Source organism: Mesoplodon bidens (assembly GCF_964165515.1).
Source record: "Mesoplodon bidens genome assembly, chromosome: 15".
Classification (NCBI taxonomy): Eukaryota; Metazoa; Chordata; class Mammalia; order Artiodactyla; family Ziphiidae; genus Mesoplodon; species Mesoplodon bidens.
Window position 1 is genome coordinate 78,084,810 of NC_138171.1, and position 24,037 is coordinate 78,108,846.

The 24,037-nt window shown below is 39.3% G+C and overlaps 1 protein-coding gene across 2 annotated transcripts in view; it reads left to right on the plus strand.

Annotated features, from left to right (window-relative positions):
- BTBD3 (BTB domain containing 3) overlaps positions 1–22,151 on the plus strand; it is a 39,312-nt gene extending 17,161 nt beyond the window's left edge. The window contains exons 2-5 of one of the 2 annotated variants that reach the window (XM_081255428.1): positions 13,588–13,867; positions 14,352–14,442; positions 15,011–15,129; positions 18,160–22,151. In XM_081255428.1, the coding sequence (XP_081111554.1) occupies positions 13,725–13,867; positions 14,352–14,442; positions 15,011–15,129; positions 18,160–19,192 (1,386 nt within the window). In that variant the 5' untranslated portion in view covers positions 13,588–13,724 and the 3' untranslated portion in view covers positions 19,193–22,151. Of the gene's footprint in view, positions 1–13,394; positions 13,868–14,351; positions 14,443–15,010; positions 15,130–18,159 lie in introns of those variants that run through there. The other variant, XM_081255427.1, reaches the window with a different exon arrangement.
- Positions 22,152–24,037: the final 1,886 nt, after the last annotated feature.

Genomic DNA, 24,037 nt, shown 5'->3' on the forward strand with positions numbered 1-24,037 from the left:
ATACTCTTGAATATTTTAAGAAACCCAAAGAGCTTTTGTTTATAGGGGTTATCTCTATTAATATTTACTGGAATAGAAGTGAAAACAAAGAAAAAAATTTAATATTCACTTATTTGTTTAAAAAATAAGTGTTTTGATTGAAGCTTATGAAGAAAATCTGGCCTCACACAGATATATAGCTGGAAAAGGAAGGAGTATTTTAATAGTCTTTTGAGATAAGGGTGGATATTCTATGATAACCTCAGCAAAACTTGAATGGTAATTTCTTAAAGGTTGATTGCTATGTGGGATCTAAAACCATCAGTGAACTTTTTGTATTCCTGTTATACTAAAATCCATTGATCTGTCTTGTACTTTAAATGGACCTTTTACCAACATGCATGATTCTGTAATGTAATAGCATTGTTATTAGAAAACATTGGTTCACTGGGTTATGCAGATCTTTAAAATGTTGACATGTTTCACTATACAATATAAAAAATTACATTTACCTGATGTCACCAGTGTTAATCAGAAACAGTCTTTAAGAAGTCTTTACCATTCTTGGGAAGCTATCAAGCTCATGGTGGCATAATCAAGATTTCCAAAATTCTAACTTTTGCTTTTTCATTGGCAATAAATAGTCAGTTTTCCTTGAAGTAACAGGCTCATTTCATTCATTTTTGAGAAAATGTCTGCTAAATACCTAAGTGTGAATAAGCATACTTTGCATATTTTCTCAAGTGCAGTGGTGTTCCGTGAAAAAAATGGCTGGTTCAGCTCTCACACAAGCAGTTGCACAAGTATTTTTTTCTCAAGGCAACCGTTCTATTTCAGTTTCACCAGAAATGCTTTAAGCATACTTCCCATTTCACCACACAGAATATTAAGAAAATGTATACTCAAGGGCTGAGATTTAATAAAATCAACAGTTTTTACTACTGCATCTCATAGAGATTCCCCAATGAAATAATACATGCATTATGGCAAAGGAATGCACAGTAGCTAATCTATTCACACAAGCTGTTTCATCACTGTTCCTAAATCCCCCAGCCCCCCCACCCCCACCCCAGGTGTGGGTGGGGAGGCATAGGGAAGGCAAGGCCACTTGACAGGTCCTTCAGTGCTGTTCACTTTGGCTGCTTAGGGCCCACTGGAGTGACTGTCCAGGCTTAGGAACCAGCAGCTTCAACTGTGGAAAGGCAAGAGTCACAGAGCCTGACTGTGGACCAGTCCTTATCTGTTTACGGCTCCCTTTTCTGTTGGGAGCAGATGGCTTCTCCTGTGATGGCTTTTGGTGATGTGTCACCACTGCCAGATGTCACAGAGAGGTTTCAGAGGGCCTCAACCACTGCATCTATTTCAAGTACCTTCTGAACCAGTGCAGTTCAAACTGCTTAAAATACTTAACACAGTAAGACACACACACTTTAACCAACAGGCGCAAAACAGTGTGTTTACTTCATCCCACCTTCCAAACAATGTGCTTTTATAACCAGTTGAACTCGTTATTTAGAAATTCAAGCTATATTTTTTGCCAACATACAATTCAAGCCATTACCTTTTAACAATTTGTTTACATTATCAACCCTACTAATGATTTTAAAAATCATTGCTGCTGGTAAGTTTCCTTTCATAAACACACCAACCCAGCAAGAGACTTTGCAGCCATGGCTAGGGTATTCAGCTCCTCCACTATTGATATGACCATTTCCATTTATGCTTACTCCAATAACGTAAGATGATATATAGACCGAAGTTGAGATTTCTTTATTTTGGGGGAAGAAAAATAAAACATGTGATTACTTAACACTGCAGTTTTTCTTAGTAAAGTGTTTCACCGAGACAGACACTTGCTAAGAAGTGCGTTTTTCTGCTTGTGCTTGTGCTCTGCAGTAATCTGAAATGTGACATTGCCCATCTCTAGCAGTGTGGTTTGTTTGCAGGGTTGGGGTGAGTTTCTAGACTATTCATATACTCAGTCCTGAACACACAAGCCTGTTTTATTACTTTGTTTGAAGATTGGGTGTGTCTAATGTAGTAGAAATTCTTGCATTCAGTGTTAAGTACAGGCGAAACACGTTTCAAAGCCACATATAAAAGTCTTCTTAATTATCCATTTTTTAAGATTATTCATATGACTGCTTTCCTCCTTTCAAGTGAATTGCTGAGAATTTATTATCCTTTCTCGTTCATTAAATCACTAAAATTCTCTACTGGTGCTATAAATAAATAAATACGCCAGGCCATGAATTGAGACCAGTTGATAAAGACAGCTTTGTTCTGGGTAACTTGAGTCTTGATCTTCATTAGCCCATACTTCTCTCTGACTATGTGAATATCTGTATTACATTAAATTTTAGACTCTAATGAAGTGAAACCTTGCTCTGAGCACATATGGGGCTTACTTTAAATCGTGCCTCAGTATTTTCAGTTGGACTAGATGCTAGATGGATGCAATGTTATAAAACCACATTTGTGCTTAGACATGTTCGGGAAGCCTCAGGACACAGTTCACAGATGTCTCAGTTCTTTACCACCGTACCTCGTGTAAACCTGCATCTCGGACAGCTGGAAACTTGACAGCCCTCAGTTTCAGACCATGTTAGCCCAGGACCAGTTGCACTCCACAATGCAATCTAAGGTTCTAGATGGATTTATAAGTGCTAGACTTGATCGTTCCTGTTACAGAATGATTGTAAGCCAGGTGTGAGTGTGGTGCTTTTATCTCTTGTTGGGAGGCATGGAGATGAGGCCCTCGGAGAACTCACCTAGTCAGACCACGTAAGGCAGGATGAAATGTGAGAAAGTGCAGCGTGGAGAGGCTGGGAAACCTTCCTTGTTGAGGTGTCTGTGGACTGCATTGTGAAGGATGGGTAGGCTTCCGACAGGTGGGCTGTAAGGAGGAGAGGGCAGGGAGGATGGCAGGAAGCAGTGGGCTCGTTTCAGTTCAGGAATAGTTTTGTTTGCAAAGTGAGTGAATGAGGAGTACAAGTCACAGGGCCTGGAGTCAGGTCATGGAGATCCAGAATGCACTGCAAACTGTGTGGCTTCCTCTCGCTGAGAAAGGTGAGACAGAATTTCTTCTTTTTTTTCCTGGAGAGATGCTTGTTCTTCACTCCTAGCATGCTGAAGCAACAGGTGAGACCATCCTCCTTTCACATGGTAACCTCTTTAGGAAGAGCAGCACAGAGTAGTTGGTTAAGACTTGGCCACATGCTGGGACTTGCCTGGTGGCAAGTGGTTAAGAATCTGCCTGCCAATTCAGGAGACACGAGTTCGAGCCCTGGCCTGGGAAGATCCCAAATGCCTCGGAGCAACCTCGGAGCAACTAAGCCCGTGCGCCACAACTACTGAGCCGGCACTCTAGAGTGCGAGCCACAACTACTGAAAGCCGCACTCCTAGAGCCCGTGCTCCGCAACAAGAGAAGCCACCACAATGAGAAGCCCATGCACCGCAACGAAGAGTAGCCCCTGCTCGCCGCAACTAGAGAAAGCCTGCGTGCAGCAATGAAGACCTGACGCAGCCAAAAATAAATGAATTCATTAACTAATTAAGTAATTTAAAAAACTTGGCCATGTGCCACTTAATAAATACCCCTCTTCATTTCCTTTTTATGCCATATTTTAAATTTTATGAGAGAGTATTACATTAAACAAATACTGACATCAACTAGGTCTCCTGTACTGAATTCTCAGTGGATCATGGCATCCCTAGAGCTGGCTAGTAAAATGCTTATGCAGAGACCTGACTCCTGTAAATTTTGATCACCCTTTTCAGAGACTGTCAACTCTTCGTTGGTTTGTTTCCAGTCATCATGCATACCGTGGATCTTGTATGAGTCTGTGCAGTTCTTGACTGTGGTAAAACCATTGCTTCTCTGAGTGTTACTTAAAAAATTTGGAGCACTAATAGTTGAGTGGCCACTTTTCAAAGATATGTTTTTGACTCGAATGCTTTTAATCTGGTCATTTTACTTAGGTACACATGTAAATACTGTCTACCTATTGTTGTGTGATGCAGAGATTGGGGAAACCCAAATTTGAGAACATATTTTCACAAATAGTCTTGACTTCCTAAATGAAACTTACTTGAGCATTATTTTATGAGCAACTAAATTTTATACTATACCTCCGGGCGGTTGTACTGACCTACTTCTATAGTAGCTCTTAATTAAAAAACAACAACAACAACAACAACAACAACAACTTGCTAAATATATTATTAGAATTGAATTTTTGTTTAAAGTACCTCATTTGCTTAGTTCTGACACATGCAATGAAACTATGTATAGAAACCCCTCAACTTTTATTCTGATTAGAACAGCATGAGAGATAGAAGCAACAAGGGGTACTTTATTGGTGCCAAATAATTATTTCCTGCAGCAAATGGTGGTCGTCTCTGAATGTTACTTGGTGTTGATATAGTTAAGGTTATGCCAACATTTACAGTACAGTGTGCCTTCATATTGTGTCCTTCACAGCAGTCATGGGGAATTGTAGACTTTAAAGCTAATTAAAAGTAGCGTAAAACATATTTTTTTATTTGGACTTAGAACAGATTTTACTTTGAGTTTCTGCCAGAAGCTGGTTTCTGTAATAACCCTCCATCACAGGCTTCTAATTCTACTTGGATTTTTTGTTAGAACGTGTTTTTGTGACTCAGTTTAGAAATGTATGTGTTTTTTTCATTTTCATTTGGTGGTCTCTACTCTAGAAAGGATTATTAAAAATTGGGTTTGAAGATGCCTGGTAATTTCAGATGTGTTTGTGTTTTCCTGTAGCACAGTTTCTCTCAGTATAGCAGATCTCTTATTTTTAGATCTTGTATTGTTTGCTTAAAATAACTATATTTCATTCTAGTCACATACATTGTAAAAATGAAGGAAGGCGTTTCATTAAATAGTAATTAACTGAGGCTCTTGTAGATACGTGTATGGTGATAGTCAAAACACAAAATTGGTAACTTGTCTTTTCTATGTGACTTTGCTAAAATAGGAAATAAAAGTTTTTTGGGTTTTCTTTTTTTCTCGCCTTGCCTTTAACAAAACTGTCCTACTGATTTTACAGTGATAAAAATTTTTAATGTAAGATTATGTATATCATTCCTTCAGGTGTTTTGGGGGGCTGTACTATGTTGAGGGAGAGGAGAGCAGTGCTCATTTCTAAGTGCCCCTGAGTGACTGAGGGCAAATGCAGTGAGGTGACTTGTGTTTGGGAATCTTGTTTTATCTTGCAGAGCTTTTTCACTAAGTTGTAGATGTTGGGGAAATTGGTTTGTTACATCTACCCTGTTAATAAACAGGACTGATATAGCATGGTTTGAAGGTTGGTTTGAAGGTTGTCAGGATTTTTTCTTCCTGTTCCATGTGCTCATTGGAAAAGTGTGACTTTATCAAATAAAGCCAGACATTCTTTGGTTAAGTACATAAGTGAAGAGGGCCTTTGGATTTTAATGATCTGAGTGTAGAGATGATTTTGGTTATTATCTTCCTAATATCAGAAAAAAATATACTAGGCAAAGTAAAAAATATCTATTAAAATATTTTTTATTTGACTAAAACATATTTTCCTCCTCTGTCAACTAAAGCCAGCAGCCAACCTGGAAAAAGCCACAGCTGTGGTCAGGCAGAGTCGTTCTTTCCAGAATTTCCAATATGTTTAATGTCCCCTGTTGGGTCAGAACAGTCCCCCCTTGGGCCTTCTCAGAAGAGACCTTCTGAGGCCTGGTTTTACTTTTCTTTGGATAAATGGTTTTCAAGTACCTAGGAGAAAGTCATACATAAAATGGGATCATTGTAATATGATAATAGTATTTCTCCCTCTTAAAACTAATATTTTAATATTGATTCTATTTGTGAAAATTATTAATAATTTCAAAGGAGTCATTTAGCTCCAGGTTTAACCTATGTATCACATTGTTGTAGGTTAATAAATCTTTGATTGATTGATTGATAAAATATCTTTAGCACATATTACCCAGAGAGTTAATAGGCTTCTATTAAGGAGTTTTAAGTACATGTATAGTTGTGTGCCTTGAGAATTTAGTAGAAATGCATTGTATTAATGCTGAAACTCTTACCAGTCCTGGCAATGGAAATTCTCATTTTGGAATTTCCATGTAGACTTTTTACCATATCATCGGTTGTCATGGTAGCAGTCTCAATTGAGAATTGTGATTATATACTTTATCGAATGACTAGTTGATGAAAGCTCAATTATTCTAATGTAGTTCAGCCAGAATTCTGAGCCGGCATCTTGCCTGGTTAGGGGAATAATTAACCAACCTAAAGAAGAGAGCCCTTTTTTTCTGTTGAATTATATATATTTTACCTTATTTCACTGATTGTAAGGTACCATCAGTTGTAAGGTGTGCCTTTATTTTATATACCAACAAGAAAGGGGAGGAGCCTGAAGTTATACTCATAAAATGCCATCAATTATAAGATTCAGCCCAATTTCAGAGATGTTCAAATGTTGCAGTGGGGGAGAAAAAGGAATCTTATAACCAATAAAATGTGGCACATGTCTGTATATACATACATAGAGTTTTAGTTGGGTTTTGGTTATAATCATAATATTAAAATATAAAGAAAATTATATTAAATAAATCATTATTTTGGCCAAACATTATACAGATTCTTTAATTCTAGAAATCTAGAATTGGAAACGATAAGAGATACTGTGTAGTCAACAACTTTCACACACAAGGAAACTTAATATGAGATCACTCAGAGTATATAAAAATTAGCAATTGATTATCTTGTTTACTAAAGGATCTTAAACTTTACAAAAGAATTTATAGTATTTTTTAAATACCTATCATTAGAGTATCTCATATGATATATTTTATATGTTCCTCTCAAGATCACCTCATTTAACATATGATAGAGAATGATATGGCATTTAGCTGAGTTGTTTAATAGTCCAAACAAGGTACCCACAGACATAGCTATAATCATCAAATATCATGTTAACTGCGACATGAAATTTTAAAAGAATCGTTGTTCCTGCCTTCAAAGAATTCTACCTTTGGGCATTTTTTCCAAATGTAATGTACCATTTTAAGGTTAACTGGAACTTTCTGTGGTGAATAGGAAATGACTTAGTGAAACAGCCCATGAGCCTCATCCCTCCAGCCACACAGAGGCATGCCTTGCCCAAGTGTTTTTCTTAGTTATCATCACCTTTGGTGCTAGAATTCAAATTGGGGCATTGTTGAGAGGCCAAACTGAGTTGCTAATGTAGACATTGCTGGGTGGCTCTGGACTACTTGCCGCTTTGGGCTCCCTCAGGAGGTGGGTACAGCTGGGTATCCACCAACAGGTGGTCTCGAAGTCCAGTGGACACCCAGCCTGGAGTGTGGGTTCCAGGTGCACAGTTGGGCATTGTGTGGGACCTGATCACAGTGCACGACACAGATCTTGATCATTGAACCTCACCTGCAAAATCTGGACAAGAGCCCCAGCAAACCGGAGCCTGCTTGGTGGGGCTGGAGCAAGCCTGCAGATGGATGAAATGTCAGTAGCTGTAAGCCAGGAAGATTAGGAGGGCAGGGAGCCAGATGAATCTTTGGGGTTTTGTGCTTTGGAAAATTGTATCACAAATATTTCCTGCTTTGGATACAATTATTACTAATAGTGGAAATGTACCTTTGCAGAGTGTTTTCAACTTTTATCAAAGTGCTTTCACAAACATGTAATCTTGCCTTCAGGAGAAAGCTGAAAGGGATGAGCTAGGTAGAATCACCCCATTTGGCAGATGAGTAGAATGAGGTTTACAGATTCTAAGTAACTAACGCTAAGTTTGCTAGTTATTGGCTCTTTTTTCCCCACTATAGGGTGCTGCCAATGCTTGACTGTATTTATTTCCAAATTTAGCATGCATATAGTCTGTTTTCCAGCAACTGTTGCTATCTTTAGGGATTGCCACCATTTTGTCACTTATGTTTTATACCTCCCAAATCACAAACATAACTTTTGCTCAGTACTGAAGAGAAAGATAAGCAAAACCAAAACACTGTTCCATCATAATTGATCAGGTTATATTACTCTCCTCTGTTAGGTTCTGGAGGTGTTCACCCTGTAGCTGTTTAGGTGTCTTGTAGTAAACCAAATACAAGTCCAGACAAGGAGTGCAAGGTTAGAGCAAGTTAAACAGGAGATGCCAGCGTTGTTAGTTGTTGACATTGCATTTGTTGGTGTTAACCATGCATGGCTGGTTTTCTAATTTTCATTTTACTGGAGAGCTTCTTCTGTTTTTGAGCGGATTCCTCATGGCTGCTGCGCTCCTGTGTTCCTTCCTGTTACAGTTCCTCTCCATTTCTTCCCAGAAAGTGTCCTTCTCCCATTCTTCTAGCAGTTGCTTCCTGCAGGGTACAGAGTATATATATGTTCATGGTTTTCATATCTGTAAATTCGGACATGTGTTTTTCTTTTAGATTAGAAATATGAAGATAAAGCATTACATAAGATTGTGGGGTAATTACTGTGGGTGAAAATTAGAGCGAGTGGAACAGACACAATTAAGCAAGCAGTCAGGAAATCTGCGCTCTAGTCTGGACATTGCCCCACAACCTAACTGTGGACTTTTCACAAATCCCATAATCTTCTGGACCCCTAGTTACCTTATCTGTGGGACAGAGTTGCATTAAATGATTTCTGTAGTCCTTTTTAGTTCCAAACCTTACTCAAGTCCCCAAACTGAATAAACAAGATTCTATAATACCAAATAAAGACCGGATGTCTGGCAAACCTTCCAGTGGTGAAGAGGATGATCTAAGTGAGCTTAATTCTGTTCATAATTTTATTATTATCGGGAATTGAATGGGAAGAGAGAAAGGTGATTGAACTTTCCGGCAGTTATAAAATTATCTGAAATCCACTGCTATTAGCTGACCTTTTAAGCTTGGTTCCTAATCTTGCTCACCATTGCATGCCCGACACCTAATACACTGCATGATCAGCATGTTTGTATTTTGAGAATACTTTCATAAAAGATTGATGGGCTTCTTGACTTCACCTATTTATTTACTTTATTCGGGCAAATTAACCATGTCTCATAACAGCTTTAAAATTCAGGACGTGTAGGAACAAGTGGTATGCTAGTCAGAAAGAAATTTTAGACATGAAATTTGACAGTAGATACCAGGCTGGTATTCTTTACTCTTCAACCCAGTGGGTGATGTTTATGGGTTACAGATTCAATAGATGGTACTTTAAATATTTATATTTAATTTCAAGGGGGGGAAGAAGCCATAATTCGTGTTTAATGAGATAGACTATAGAAATGAAAGCAGAAAATAAAATGATACGATGAATATTTTGACTATTCAAATTAATCTGCGATTTCCATAACATTTTATTATGTTCTGCATCATGAATTACTCTGAAAGACAGATACGGCTTCTCTTTCCAGAAAAATAAATGCAAACTCCCAATTTTGCATGTGATTTGAGGGGTTTGTTTCATGGGCTCCATTAAGTTGATGCAACCTTGCCTTCTTCCTTGTCTGGTGGCCCCTAGTCCAAATTCCTGATAGGAAAGAACCCTGGGATATTAAGCCTTAAAAGTCCTTGGAAATAATCTAGACCAGTGTTACTTAAACTGTGGTCATGAAATCAATGGACTGTATCAAAACCAACATTAAAAAGAAAAGAATAAAACAAAATATCAGAGTGTTTCATAACATGCTAAGCATAAATTTTGTTTTGTGACCTTCCTTCCATCTCTATGTAGATATATGTGTTTATGTGTGTTAGTACCGGGTCTGAATACAAAATGGATTTCTTACTGTGGATTGAGGGCAAAGTTTGAGAAACACTCATCAATTCTGGATGAACCTCTTCATTGTGTAGGCGCTTTAAAGGCTAAATGATGTGTTCCGACACTCTTCCTCCCTCCCCCTCCCAACACACACACAGCTCTTTAATTTTTAGTGGCTGAGCCAGGACTGAACTAGACTATTTGAGTGCTAATTGTGCTGTACCACAGTGCTAATGTTTTGAAATAGAATTTGAGGTAGATTATTTTTAAATATTAGGTGGTTCATCTGTTTCACACTTGGCATTTTTTAATCCTTTATTTTTCCCACTAATTGTCTCTGTCACTGCCCTTTAAAATTATATGGGCTTGAGCTTCTTTTCCTGAAAATTGAAAAATATTTGGAGACCTCTCAGTTGGCTGTCTACACATCTGAATCATAGAATTTGACACTTAGGGGCTGATCAGAATTTCAGAACAAGACATGAAGGTTCAAAATTAAATTATTTTGAATTATTTGTCCATTCACTTGAATGTGAAACGTGGCTCCAGAATGTTGATACGGGAACATTGGGAAGACCTTGTAACATTCCCTTAGTCATGTGTATGAGGTTTTCTCAAACTTGAATGTCATACAGATTACTTGGAGAGTTTTGCTAAAATACAGATCCTGATGCAGGGTCTGGCTGAGGTCATGGGTTCTAACAGGCTCCCAGGAGGTGCTGCTGCTGCTCCTTCGACCACACATGCAGTAGTAGCAGGGACCTTATATTAACTGCCTTATTATCGTGGTAAGAAAAGGTGGCTCTCAGTAAGCTTTTCATTGTCTTGATTTTATTCACATTTTCATGCCTTTCCATATTGGCTACAAAAATTAAAATATCTTTCTTGTTTTTTAAAAAACTGGATTATTTTTTGTAGTTAAAAACATGTCTTTAGGGCTTCTCTGGTGGCGCAGTGGTTGAGAGTCCGCCTGCCGATGCAGGGGACGTGGGTTCGTGCCCCGGTCCAGGAGGATCCCTCATGCCGCGGAGCGGCTGGGCCCGTGAGCCATGGCCGCTGAGCCTGCGCGTCCGGAGCCTGTGCTCCGCAACGGAAGAGGCCACAACAGTGAGAGGCCCGTGTACCGCAAAAATAAAAAAAACCAAACATGTTTTTAAAACAGCCGTGCTCATCGGTCCACACATCCGTGAATAAGGACAAGGCTCCTCTTTGCAGCACTGTTCTAGGTGATTCCAGTTTAATTCATATTTCCAAGCTTCTACACAAAACTTAATTTTCTAAATAACTGAAACTTAATTTTATAAAGAACATTTTCTAAAATATTATATAATTTTCTTTCTTAAACTATTATGTGCACTTTTTCCTTTATTCTAGCAGTATAAGAGCAGTGTTTTTTGGAGGCTTCTGGTGAAGGGTGTTGAACTATATGCAAAATGAATAAAAACCACAAAACTTCTAAGTTCTGTGTCTGTCTTTTATGCTTTTTGTCTGTTTTGTCTTTCCAGCTGCTGGTAAGTCTGTCTCAAAACCCTTCATTTCCCTTCCATTCTAATTGATTACTTCTGACCTGAAGGAGCCAGCTACTAGGTTTGTTAGAAGTGCACAGGGAATTAATCCCAGTCAAAAGGAGCTCCCTGTCCTGGGGACTTTCCTAGGATGGTGGTGGTCAGGAAGTTCAGTAGCACTTGAGCAGGAGAGAAATCCTTTGGTTTTAATCATATTCTGAAAAGTTAGCTCTAATAGGAACTCACTTGTTTCCTCTCTGTGCCTTTCTCCATGTGTTTCTCTCTCTCTCTGTCTCTCTCTCTCTCTCTCTCTCTCTCTCTCTCTCTCACACACACACACACACACACACACATTGTGTGGTGAAGTGTGTTTGCAGGCAGTTGGAAGTGTGTGTGTGTGTGTGTGTGTGTGTTAGCCCTATGACTGAGAATACGGTACTTGTAGTAAATAAGTGGCACTTCAGGGTTTGTACGAAATGGGGGCGAACAACCTTGCTAAAGACCATGGTTCTCTTTGCACACAGTCTGTCCTGCAGTGGCTTTGTAAACAGGTTTAAGAATAATAATGATGACAATAAAGAGGATATTCCTTGGTTCAGTTTAGTGATTCCGGATCCCAGGGATTTAAAGTCTGATTTTAGCTGTGTTATCTTTAGTAGATTGTCAGTTATAACAGCAACCAAAGCTCCCATTTGTTGGGCCCTCGCTCTCAGGAACTCATTATCCAGATGGATGTGGTGCAGCGAGCAGGGCTGTGGTCATGCAGGTGCGTCAGGTGGGGGCAGCACGTGGCTGCCGCCTTTCAAACCAGTAGGAGTGATAGTGCTTCATTCTCCTCATTAGGCCCCCCTAGAAATGTATGCGCATGTGTGGAACCTGCAGCAGGTGTTTTGGCTTTTCCTTACTCAGCAAAGCTAGAAACGTTGGAGGATTCACATCTATAAAAACCATGTAGTAGTTAGTACCGTTCTGATTCAAAGCCGAGAGAACCTGTTTGCATCTTAACTGTGCAGCATTGGAGCATGTATCATTTTGGGTAGCCTTATTATTGGTTTCGTGTTAGAATTTGTGAATTACATTCTTTAAAACTGTGACGAGGCTAAATGTAACCATAACATTTAGGTTGGATTTTTTGGAAGTCCTGAACAGGGCCCCATTTCACATATTTTTAGTGAATTACAACCTTTAAACACTGATTACCAGATTTGTCTCACTTGAATCTTATTTTTACATCCAGAATGTGTCTTATGTTTCAGTGCAGCTAAACCTACTGGTATCATTTTAGTCTAATTAACAGTATTTTGTGATCTGGGACTCCTGTCAAAGATCGTTATAGGAGCTAGAAAACACTGGGGGGTAAAATGAACACATGACCTCATCTCTTATTTGTACTAGACTATAACTTGAATTCAAAGAGACTAAAAAAGGAAAAAGAAAAATTTCATTCCTTCACATTAAGCTGTAATAAATGTGTTTAATATGGTTTTGCTATTAATAATCCCTTTTAGCTGGTAGAATGGAAGATTTTGTTTGAAGTACTAGAATGCTGCTGGGATAAAGATTTTACTAGAAACAGAGTAGATATCAGTCCCTGCTTGTTTAACTGGGGGAATAAAAATGCACATCTACTGAAGAAAAATCTGTGGGCATAAACTCTTCTCTTCCTGTTTTCAAATATGTCTCATAGGTTGTTTATCTTATTTAAATGTACAGTAATATAGTAGCCAAGAGAATGCAACTGCTGTTCCTTTAATATCAGAACTATGCACACTACAATAGGTGTCACTGTTTTGCTTGGTCCAATCATGACTGGTGACTTCAGCTATTGGCTCCGAGCACTGGCTGTCTGACTCCATCTGCAGGGCTGTAATACCTACTCTCCTCCGATCCATTCACCACACAACTTCAGCCGGCCGAACAGACTCACGCGGCTCCAGCACATCTTGCTAACCTAATTCAGAAAACAAGTGCTACGGCTCTCTGCCTGTCACCTTCGCGCAGTGTAGCATTTTCAGGTGATCTAGGAAACTGGGTTATTTTTATGAGCAAATAGGAGAAACAGGAATCATGATGGGGATGTATTTAACAGACCCAGTACTGGATAAAACTTAAAGCCAGTTTCTAATTCAACATAGTAAAAAGGTCACCTTGCTCGGCTGAGAAAAGAAGCAAAATATCAGCTTGCTGGTTTCTGTTCTCATCTTAGCTCGTGCTAGCCTCTTTTCCTTGATGCTCACACCGATTTGGAATATCTGGCTCTAAAGAGAGACCTACTGTACTCATGGTAGATGACAAGGAAAAGAACATGAAATGTCTCACCTTCTTCTTGATGCTTCCAGAGACGGTAAAGAACAGATCCAAGAAAAGCTCGAAGAAAACAAATCCCAGCAGCAGCAGCAGCAGCAGTAGCAGCAGCAGCAAGTTGCCTCCAGTTTGTTATGAAATAATTACCTTGAAGACTAAAAAGAAGAAGAAGATGGCTGCTGATATATTCCCCCGAAAAAAACCAGCCAACTCCAGCAGCACCACTGTCCAGCAGTACCACCAGCAGAATCTCAGTAACAACAACCTTATTCCGGCCCCGAATTGGCAGGGTCTTTATCCCACCATTAGAGAGAGGTAAGTGCCGGGCCAGCATATTTACTTTAAAAGTTTTCCTGTGTTGAAGTTTCTGCTTTTGCACAACGTGTAATGTATTTTAACATAAATCTGGGTTTCCTCTTTTCCCAGAAGCTTTATTGGTAATGGAAAACTGCCTTGTATCTTTTCCAGAATAGTACAGCTGTTTTCCTCTTAGATAAAAATGTTTTTGTAAGCTGTAACATTTAGGTGACAGGGTTGTGTCTGTGGGTTATAGAAGATAGAAACCTTTTATTTGTCCTTAAGTCTAAAGAAAAGTTTGGATAACTTTTTTTTTTAAAACTTCAGTTACTTCCATGTGTTTGCAGTGATTACAAACGCAGTTGTATAGTTGGAACCTTTATTTGTAGCTTTACCCTGAAGTTATTAAACTGTTGTTTAGCTTGTGACTCTTTTGTGGGTTTTGTATGTTGGGGAGGGGGTGTTAAAACGCTGTGAATTAATGAATTGCCTCTGTTTACAGAAATGCAGTGATGTTCAATAATGATTTGATGGCAGATGTACATTTTGTGGTTGGGCCACCAGGTGGGACTCAGCGGTTGCCAGGACACAAAGTAAGCAACAGATGCATTACTCCTTTAGTACTGAGATTTACAAAGAGGGACCCTCTCCGTGAGCCTGGAACTGGGGGGTGGGCAGCTTGCCAATGGCAGGCAGTGCGTGTTTCACCCGATCACAGAGAAGGCGCAGCGTCTCCAGAGGGCCTTGGCCACGCTTAATTTTTTTCTTTGTTTCCTTCTACCCTGCTTTATGTCTCACACAAAAACATGTCCTCTTAACTCTACAGTCATGGGAAGTTGTTGTGATAGGTTAGGAAAGTCATACGTTTACCCTTCTCCTAGAAATCTGTTAGATAAGCTTTTATTTTATTTATTTTATAATGAGGGAACTTGAGCATCAGTCTGTTAAAGCCTTGATAATTAGCAGCATAGAGACTGGTTTGTGTGAACTTCTCTCTTTTGCTTTCATGACCAGATCCACTGTACCTTGGCTTTGTCAGTAGAGCAGGTGTTAGGTGCTCTGTGTCCACTAAAGCTGATTGCTTAGAGTTGTTTTTCTGGATTGATTTGCTGAAAATGTTTTCAATTTAGTGCATGAAATAAGATTTCCCTTTCTCCACAGTATGTTTTAGCTGTTGGGAGCTCTGTTTTCCATGCAATGTTTTACGGAGAACTTGCCGAGGACAAAGATGAAATCCGTATACCAGATGTCGACCCTGCTGCTTTTCTCGCTATGCTGAAGTAAGCATCTTGCATATATTTGGAAAGAGTTTGTTTATGCTGTTTTTGTGCTCTTACGGCTTCACAGTTAAGTATAACTTCCAGGTAATAGAAAAGAGAGACTGATGAAGAAAGTGGGTGCTGCTTACCTTGTAAGTGTTTCTGATGAAAACTCCTGTGCATCTTTCCATGGGGAGCATGTGGAATGAAGCAGGCGTTTACAATCACACCTTGGCATGGAATTTGGGGGCAAGTGGCACGTATAGTGATTTCATTTTTAATGGCTTATAATTAAAGAAAAAGAACTTTCTGGTGTGTTATCTAATAGAGCATGTTCTCTCTGGAAGTATTGTGTGTGAAGAAGTCTTTAAAAAGACATAAATTATATTTTTGCTTCACAATTCCAGAAATTATATACATTATTTAAATACTACCAGTTAGGAGGTTTTTAAGTTTTCTAGGAGTTATTGTCTCCTATCAACAAACATAAAACTTATTATCTGTTGAAATTGTCTGATCTTGATGCACACATACATACACATGCTCTCACATGAAGTCAGATACTATTTCTCAGGGATAAGAGACATTTACATTTTGTAGTAGAGGAGAAATTTTTGAAAGATGAGTAATTTTCTATAGATTTATATGGATTTGTTCAGAAAAACTTTAATTGGCCGTACGGAAATGTAAAGTTATAAGATATAAATTTATTTAAAAAATAGTTTTCTCTCTCATGGGTCTTTTTCAGAATCCAGTAAATGTTATTAACCAGATAAATAGGATCTACTTCTGTGACCTGCGTTGGTGCTGGACAGTGTGATAGTCTACTGTGTGGTTAGGGTCCAGTGATTATTCTAAGTAATATTTAGGTGATTTTTCTTGATTCTTATTCTAGCACACCAAAGTGTATCAGAGTTCAAGGTTGCCTGCTGCTATGGGGATTTTGAGTCACTGGAATAAATTACAATGTTTGTTGAAAAAAATTATTCATTGGGTCAACAAGTTGGACAGTCATCCCACAAACATTTAAAATGTTGATATATATTGTCTTCTGCCTACTGAAAAATAAGTATTATAGTTACTTCCGGAACTTTAAAGTGTTTAATTCTTTATGTGCAGTATAGTTTTGAAATCCATTTGCTGCTCTCTAGAACTTTCATAGTGGGAGATAGGGAAATTAAAGGCAAGTGCGCATGTGAAGTGCCAAAACATAAACTAATCCACTGCTTTTAATGAACAGACACTTTGTGACCTTGGTAATGTTTTAGAGATACACATACAGAACTCAATTTTACCTGTAGTGATTTTTGTGTGTCGTTTTTTTCCCCAGTGAAGTTAGCTTTGTATATTTGACATTATTTCTGTTGCAGAGGAGAATGCTGACACTAGTTCGGCATTTTGTCATCACTGTAGTCAAGTAGACTGTTGTGTTGCCGCAGATATATGTACGTAATTAGGAAACTCAAGTACAAATCACAAAATTCCGTTTCACCTAAGCCATTTGATTCATCATTTGACAGGCATCTTTTCTTATAAATGTGTTGCCTAGAATATATCTTGATACAGCTTTTTAAAATTATATGAGCAGTCCACATAAAGTGGTAAGAATCAGAAATGTAGCAGGTGCCATTTACTGTCATGCTGTGCTTGATCAGCACAGCGTAGTTGCCTGGGATAGCGGAGGCCAGGTTTTCCTCACCCCTTCATTGTGGGTGAGTAACCAGTACTACTGGAAAGGGGGCTGTCAAGAAAAAGGGAAGACTGCTCACTTGCCAGTTCTAGGGTAAGAGCTACAAAGTGCTGACCGTGCTGCAGAATCCTCCCCACGGTCCTGGTGCTGCAGGTATTTAGTCGAGCAGTCTTGCCATCTTGCCAGTGGCTGGCTTAGTCTATCAGAAAAGAGTAAGGGCTTCCTGGGAGAAAAAATTCAGGTTCCATTCATGATTGTGGTCATTTTTCTCATTGCCATCCTTATATTTTTATACTTTCTTACAGAAGCTATTGCTTATTTCCTGTTATATGTGTTTCACTAAGGAAAATGTCACAGCAAGTAGCTAAACACCTTAGCTAGAAGCATTTTTTAATTATATTATTAGTGTGTATTTTTTACTCATGTGCAGTTCTTACTATCTCTTAGTCAGCCACAGCATCTAAAAGAAGCAGATGATTTCTATCTTTACATACCATCTTGGGAGACTGCCATTGTCCCCCAAAACAATAAGTGTCTTATCTCCTGAAATGGGGACACTTCACAGAAGCACACAAATAGTGCATACTTAGACTTTCTTACTTTGTTTTTTAATTAAGTGTATCTGGAAATAATGTATTCTTTAATTCTGAAGGTGGAAGGAATGTGTGGGGGAGAAGAAAGAATTTAGAGTTAAAAAAAAAAACCAAAACCAGATACAAAGCCTGCGTTGGATTCTATGTAAAGTTAACTGGAAGATAGCATTGGAGCCCATATTTAAAAATCTTTTGAACTTGGAACTACTTGAAAAATATCTTAAGATCAGGTTTTGTTTTGTGTTTAAGGAAAATCCAAGTCATTCTTATATAAAAGCGTCAAGATGCAGTCATTGCTAACATTACAGTATTGATATTAAAGATACTTGTTTCCATCTGAATTTGCATAAAAAATTTTAAGTAAGTCTACATACATATATTTCTCCTAAAACATGGGGGTTATTTTTAACTAAATATAGTATAGTATATATAATAGAATTTTGCTATATTTTTTCCTCATATTCACTATTTTTTATTTCAGTCCTTTCTTAAACAGTTCTAGTATCTTCTATTTTTTGTAGCTTTAAAATAGAGGCTAGAATGATTACATGAAGTTAATGTCTTTAATTATACAAACCTTCTACTAAGTTAAAATATTAATAACTTATGAATGTATTTCAGATGTTGCTTTAGTGTCTAATCATGTTTGTAATAACTGTCACGTAAGATGATTTTCTTGGAACTAACTTGAAAGTAGTTACATCTTTTCTCACTGGACACGCTCATTTTTGTGAAAGTTCCGTTTACATGCAGCGCTCTTCCTTGCAGATACATCTATTGTGATGAAATTGACTTGGCTGCTGACACAGTCTTGGCCACTCTTTATGCTGCCAAAAAGTACATCGTCCCTCACCTCGCCCGGGCCTGCGTCAATTTCCTGGAGACCAGCCTGAGCGCCAAGAACGCCTGTGTCCTCCTGTCCCAGAGCTGCCTGTTTGAGGAGCCGGATCTGACCCAGCGGTGCTGGGAGGTGATCGACGCCCAGGCCGAGCTCGCTCTCAAGTCTGAGGGGTTCTGTGATATTGACTTCCAGACACTAGAAAGTATCCTCCGCAGGGAAACTCTGAATGCCAAAGAAATTGTGGTTTTCGAGGCAGCTCTCAACTGGGCTGAAGTGGAATGCCAGCGACAAGATCTGGCTTTGAGCATCGAAAACAAGCGCAAGGTCCTCGGGAAGGCTCTTTACTTGATCCGCATCCCGACCATGGCCCTGGACGATTTTGCAAACGGTGCTGCACAGTCTGGAGTCTTAACTCTGAACGAGACGAACGACATCTTCCTCTGGTACACCGCAGCCAAGAAGCCCGAGCTGCAGTTCGTGAGCAAAGCCCGCAAGGGCCTCGTCCCACAGCGCTGCCACCGTTTCCAGTCGTGCGCCTACCGGAGCAACCAGTGGCGCTACCGGGGCCGCTGCGACAGCATCCAGTTCGCCGTCGACAAGAGGGTGTTCATCGCGGGCTTCGGGCTGTACGGCTCCAGCTGCGGCTCGGCCGAGTACAGCGCCAAGATCGAACTCAAGCGGCAGGGTGTCGTCCTGGGGCAGAACTTGAGCAAGTACTTCTCAGACGGCTCCAGCAACACCTTCCCCGTGTGGTTTGAGTACCCGGTGCAGATTGAGCCGGACACCTTCTACACGGCCAGCGTGATCCTGGACGGCAATGAGCTCAGCTACTTTGGACAGGAAGGCATGACAGAAGTTCAGTGTGGCAAAGTCACTGTCCAGTTCCAGTGCTCGTCGGACAGCACCAACGGCACTGGGGTGCAGGGTGGGCAGATCCCCGAACTTATATTCTACGCTTGAGCGCGCTTCCCAGAGCAGTGCGGGCTCTGAGGTGCACACCACACTCCTGCTTGCTTGATGCTTAGCTCAGCTGCAGATACGCAATCAGCGCAGGCGATTTGTAATGAACGGAGCTGTAGGCAGGTTCTAATTTCTTTCAACCTTTTAATTATGTACAGACAAAAATGCGGCATTCAGCTTTTTACTCTATGCCTAAAAGAGCCAAGTTCTCATCAAGGCTTGTGGTTCTTAGAGTTGGATCTATACATCTGGGGAGATTTTGAGTTCTTTTCCAACTGCCCCACTGACCTCCCAGTTTTGTCCCTCTTAGGAAAATTTTCAGATCACCTCAAATTCCCTTTTGGGCTTTGTTTTAAATAGGAATAAATAGTCTAAAATAACAATAACAAGAATTATTTTTAAACAGAGCCCTTCACTTCCCAAAAAACAAATAAACCTCAGTGTACAATTTTGAAAGACGTTTTGCTTGATAATTAATAATTTAGAAAGTAGACAGTAGTCACCTTTACCTTCTTATTTTATTTCCTTTTAAATATTTTACTTTGGGGCATTGCTTTTTCTTAAATCCTAAATTCATAAGATTGTTAAATTTTAAACTGCAAAGTGTCAATGTAAAGTAAGCAAGTAAGAAATTGGAAGCTTTAGGTCATGACTTTTGCTACAAACAGATTTATATTCTTTTAGTTTAGAAGACAGACTATTGCAGTACAGAGACTTCTTTTAGAAGTAACTAAATTATAAAATTTTATTGTCATTAGGAAAAAGTTGCAGGCCTATTAATTTAAACTAAACCGGTTTTAAAAGGAAGCCTAAAAAAGTCCAATACGACAAATAGTTTAATTGGTGGCAAATTATAATACAGAGTTTGAAAAAGTCAGACCCTTTTCCCTGCTTAGCTTCTGATCCCTGCCATTTGCTGGTTTTCAAAAGTTGTACTGTATAGAATTCCTATTCCCTTTTTCCCATGAAAAGAGGACCAAACAATTCTTTAGATGAATGGAATGACAATTAGTTTTGTAGCACCACATGTTAATGTAATAAGATATTTTATTCATTGATTTTTTTTTTAATCTGAAATGTATTTCACCGGATCTACTTTGACCACATTGTATCTTCTTAGTTAATTATAATTCTGTCCTGTTCCTGGACTGCTAGAATCTGGCCTCTGGCCATCTTAAAGTGCCAATATATGCCTGCAGGGTTTTTAGGAAACGGTCTAGAGCGATACACTTGATGATACCTAATATTCACTGCCTCAGCATCACATCCAGCTCTCTTATTTGTCCACGGATAATGTAAACAAAGGAGGGAAAAGCTCATCAAAACGTTCTCCTTCAGCGAAGGCTTGTGCTGGCTTAGTGCCCGTGACCCTGGTGGTGTCCACTGTGTTCACTCCCAGTTGAAGTATCCATGTGTTTCTGGGCAGCTTTTCTGCCCAGCGTGATCCTGAGATGGCTTCCCCGCCACCCAGAGTGTGGTCGCTGGCCGCCTCCTTCTTCTGCTCTGTGAGCCCGAAGCTGGCTCTGGAGCAGGGGTTAGTCCTGGGGTGGGTGTGTGCGTGGGTGCCTGTGCGTGTTCAGGTGCGTGCCAGCTCAGGAACTGTCTCCTCCCTGCCTGGTCAGTGAGGCCTGGGACAGAAATGGTCCCCCTGCTGGCCCCAGCTGGGCCCCAGTGAGTGACTGCCTGTGCTTCTGGGCCACTTCTCCCCCTGTAGACGTGGGCTTGTTGCTTCCGCTGGCTTCCCTGATGGAGGAGAACACTGGATTACGGGAAATGTTTTAATCACCTTTACCATTACCTATGTCTGTTAGCATAGATGATCAAAAGCTATTACGGTGATTATAGATGAGTATTCCCGGGACAACTTTCCAAAATTATCTAACAATTATTTCTTATTAGCAAGATGACAGTAGTTTTGGCAAACTATGAAATAAAGGTACGTTTTCAATTTAAAAAATACTTCTACAAAGGGTTTTATTTATAAATTATGGTTAAACATTTCGGTAACTCATAGTTACCTTGCAAATTGGTAGTCTATATACCTAATTGGAGGGCACTCATTTTTAAGCCAGAGGAGAAGAAACTTTATTTAGCACTAATTTCATTATATTAGATTGTTGGCGGTGGGTGTGATAACCTTAGAGTGAAGATTGTTCATTCAGTAACACCCATGGTCAGTGCTCCTGTTAGTAGCTGCCCTCCAGAGGCTGGGGAACCGCTGGGTGAGTGCCATGTGAGATCCTGTATACTAGGTGTGGAAGAACTTAATTTTATATTAATTACTATCACCTGAAGAAGAAAAAAAACAAAACCCATCCATTATCTGATTGGCTGGTGCCAAGATCTGTGGGTTAAATTTGAAAGTTCTACTTAAAATAAGAAAATTTTATCTTTTAAATCCTATTCTCCCTTCTGCATTTTCAGTGACATGGAATTAAGGCTAATGTGCTTGCTTTATTTTCTTTGGTAATCTCAAATTTTGTAGCTTTTTAAACTAGAAACCATCGTTCTGACAAAGCGGGCAACTGTAGTGTATAAACGCAACTTTATTGAATAATGCCCTATAGATGCTTTTCCCAATGTATCTGGCAGTCTTTGTCATTGTTTATATCCTGGGGATAAGGGGAGCTAGGCTAGCAGTTCTAATGTAACATTCTTTAAGCATATCTTAATATAGTATTTAAGTAAATGGTCTAATTTCTACATAACTGTTGCACTGAACTGTCTTTTTTTTAAGGTGTTTAAATAAGCTCACTAATTCAAGACACTAGCCACTTGTGCATCAGAGTGCTTGAATTCAGTAGCTTACAGCATTATTTATGAAGGAAAAATATATAAATATGAAGTACCTCATGTTGAATGTTATTGTACTGTATTTTTAATGTAACAGTGCAGATCTTGTTAGACACATGAATGTATATAATCATGTTAAGTGAAAATAAAATAAAACTGGTTCATAGATTTTTTTCCATAGCATTTTTGTAGGTCCCTTGAAATAGTAAAAAAACAAAACAAAACAAACTCATTCTGGCACTTTTGGTTCCACTTATATTTTACAGAGATGGTTTTTTCAGGAGCATTTGTTTGCTAAGTTATTCACATATCCTTGATCCCTAAAGAAGTAAAAATCTGAGGCAAAAGCCTAAAAGAACAATGAATATGTTAATCAGTTGCATTGTGGAAAGCCTGACTGTTAAGTTGATGAGAGAGAGTGAATGAAGTTGATGAGAGGGAGTGAATGGATACATTTATATTCCAGGAATGGAGTTTGTGGTTGGCTGGCATTCTGGGTAGAGTTGCTCAAATGTCTAGTAGATCTCCCTGTACTCTGGGCTATTGATACCAGATCACATCTAGCTTTAGATGTGACCAGTGCTGCTGCTTATTCCTGCCTTGTGATAATTGTTTACGTCTAGGAATAAAAAAGATAAATGTCATATGACAATTGTGAATATAATTTTTATGTCCTCAACTGTTTTCCATTATATTTCCCTATATCAAGTACATATATACACACACACACTCATGTATAATTACACACACACGTACATTTTTTTTTTTACTACAGCTTTCTGTTACGTTTATACTAGAGTTTATTGTGAAACCCGTGTATTTGCTTAACTACTTCATCTACTCATAGTTCAGTTTCTATAGCATACCTATTCAAAGGGCTTTTGGGATTATTCCAGAGAGTAAGAGAACTGGAAATACCCATTCTCATCAGCTTAATTACAGATACAACCTGGATTGCAAAGATCTTTAATCCAGGAAAGTCTTAGCCATTATCTCTTCTGGTGCTCTTTAAACTTAATCCACATGTGTTTGTTTTCAGTATCCCAAGACAATTGGAAATGATCCTCCTCTTCTGTCGGCACTCAGGATCAAAATGTCATTGAAATTACACTTTCTTCCCAGTTGACTCTTTGGCTTGCCTACAAAAGCCATGGACTTAAACTTGGGAAAAAAACAAGAAGGAGAAAAGCATTCCTGAGGAGCTAAATAGCATGAAACTTAGAGGCCGGAACAAGCAAGTGGCCCTGAAAACCGGGGGTACCTTAAGTGTTTGTTAGAGAGGGCTGCGTGTGCCTTTGAGATGCTGCAGTAGATGACTACGCTTTTGATTTCTATCCATAATTAATAGATTTCAGCATTTTTTTCTGAGCCATTTACATTTATTGACCAACTACGCCCTTTGCTCAAAACTTCATGTTATCCTCCACTTCTTATTTTATTTTTTTACTTTATTTTATTTTTTTATTTTATTTTATTTATTTTATTTTATTTTTTTGTGGTATGCGGGCCTCTCACAGTTGTGGCCTCTCCCATTGTGGAGCACAGGCTCCAGACACGCAGGCTCAGCGGCCATGGCTCACGGGCCCAGCCGCTCCGCGGCATGTGGGATCTTCCCGGACCGGGGTACAAACCCGTGTCCCCTGCATCGGCAGGCGGACTCTCAACCACTGCGCCACCAGGGAAGCCCCTCCACTTTTTAGAATAGATCATCTAACAAAACTCAAACCGGGGGAAAATTTCAACAGTAGAACCTCTTCGTTTATTTCCATAACCAACCTAAGCACTTGTAAGAAAAGTTTCTCAACCAAGATATGGTCAGGTAGGTGAGACGAAAATACTTTTGAGGAAGAGAGGAAGACTGGTGCACCTTGTCACACACCAAGCAGTGTAAGACACTAACATCTGTAGATCAGTCCCTGAAGAATCATTGGGTACCTTTTCCCAACTTGGGCATCTCCCCTCTGTTTCTTCTTCTGAGGCTTTTTTGAGTGAGGATGGTGGGGAAGGTGCAATTCCTATTTATGCAGATCTTAAATATCCTCATAATGGTAG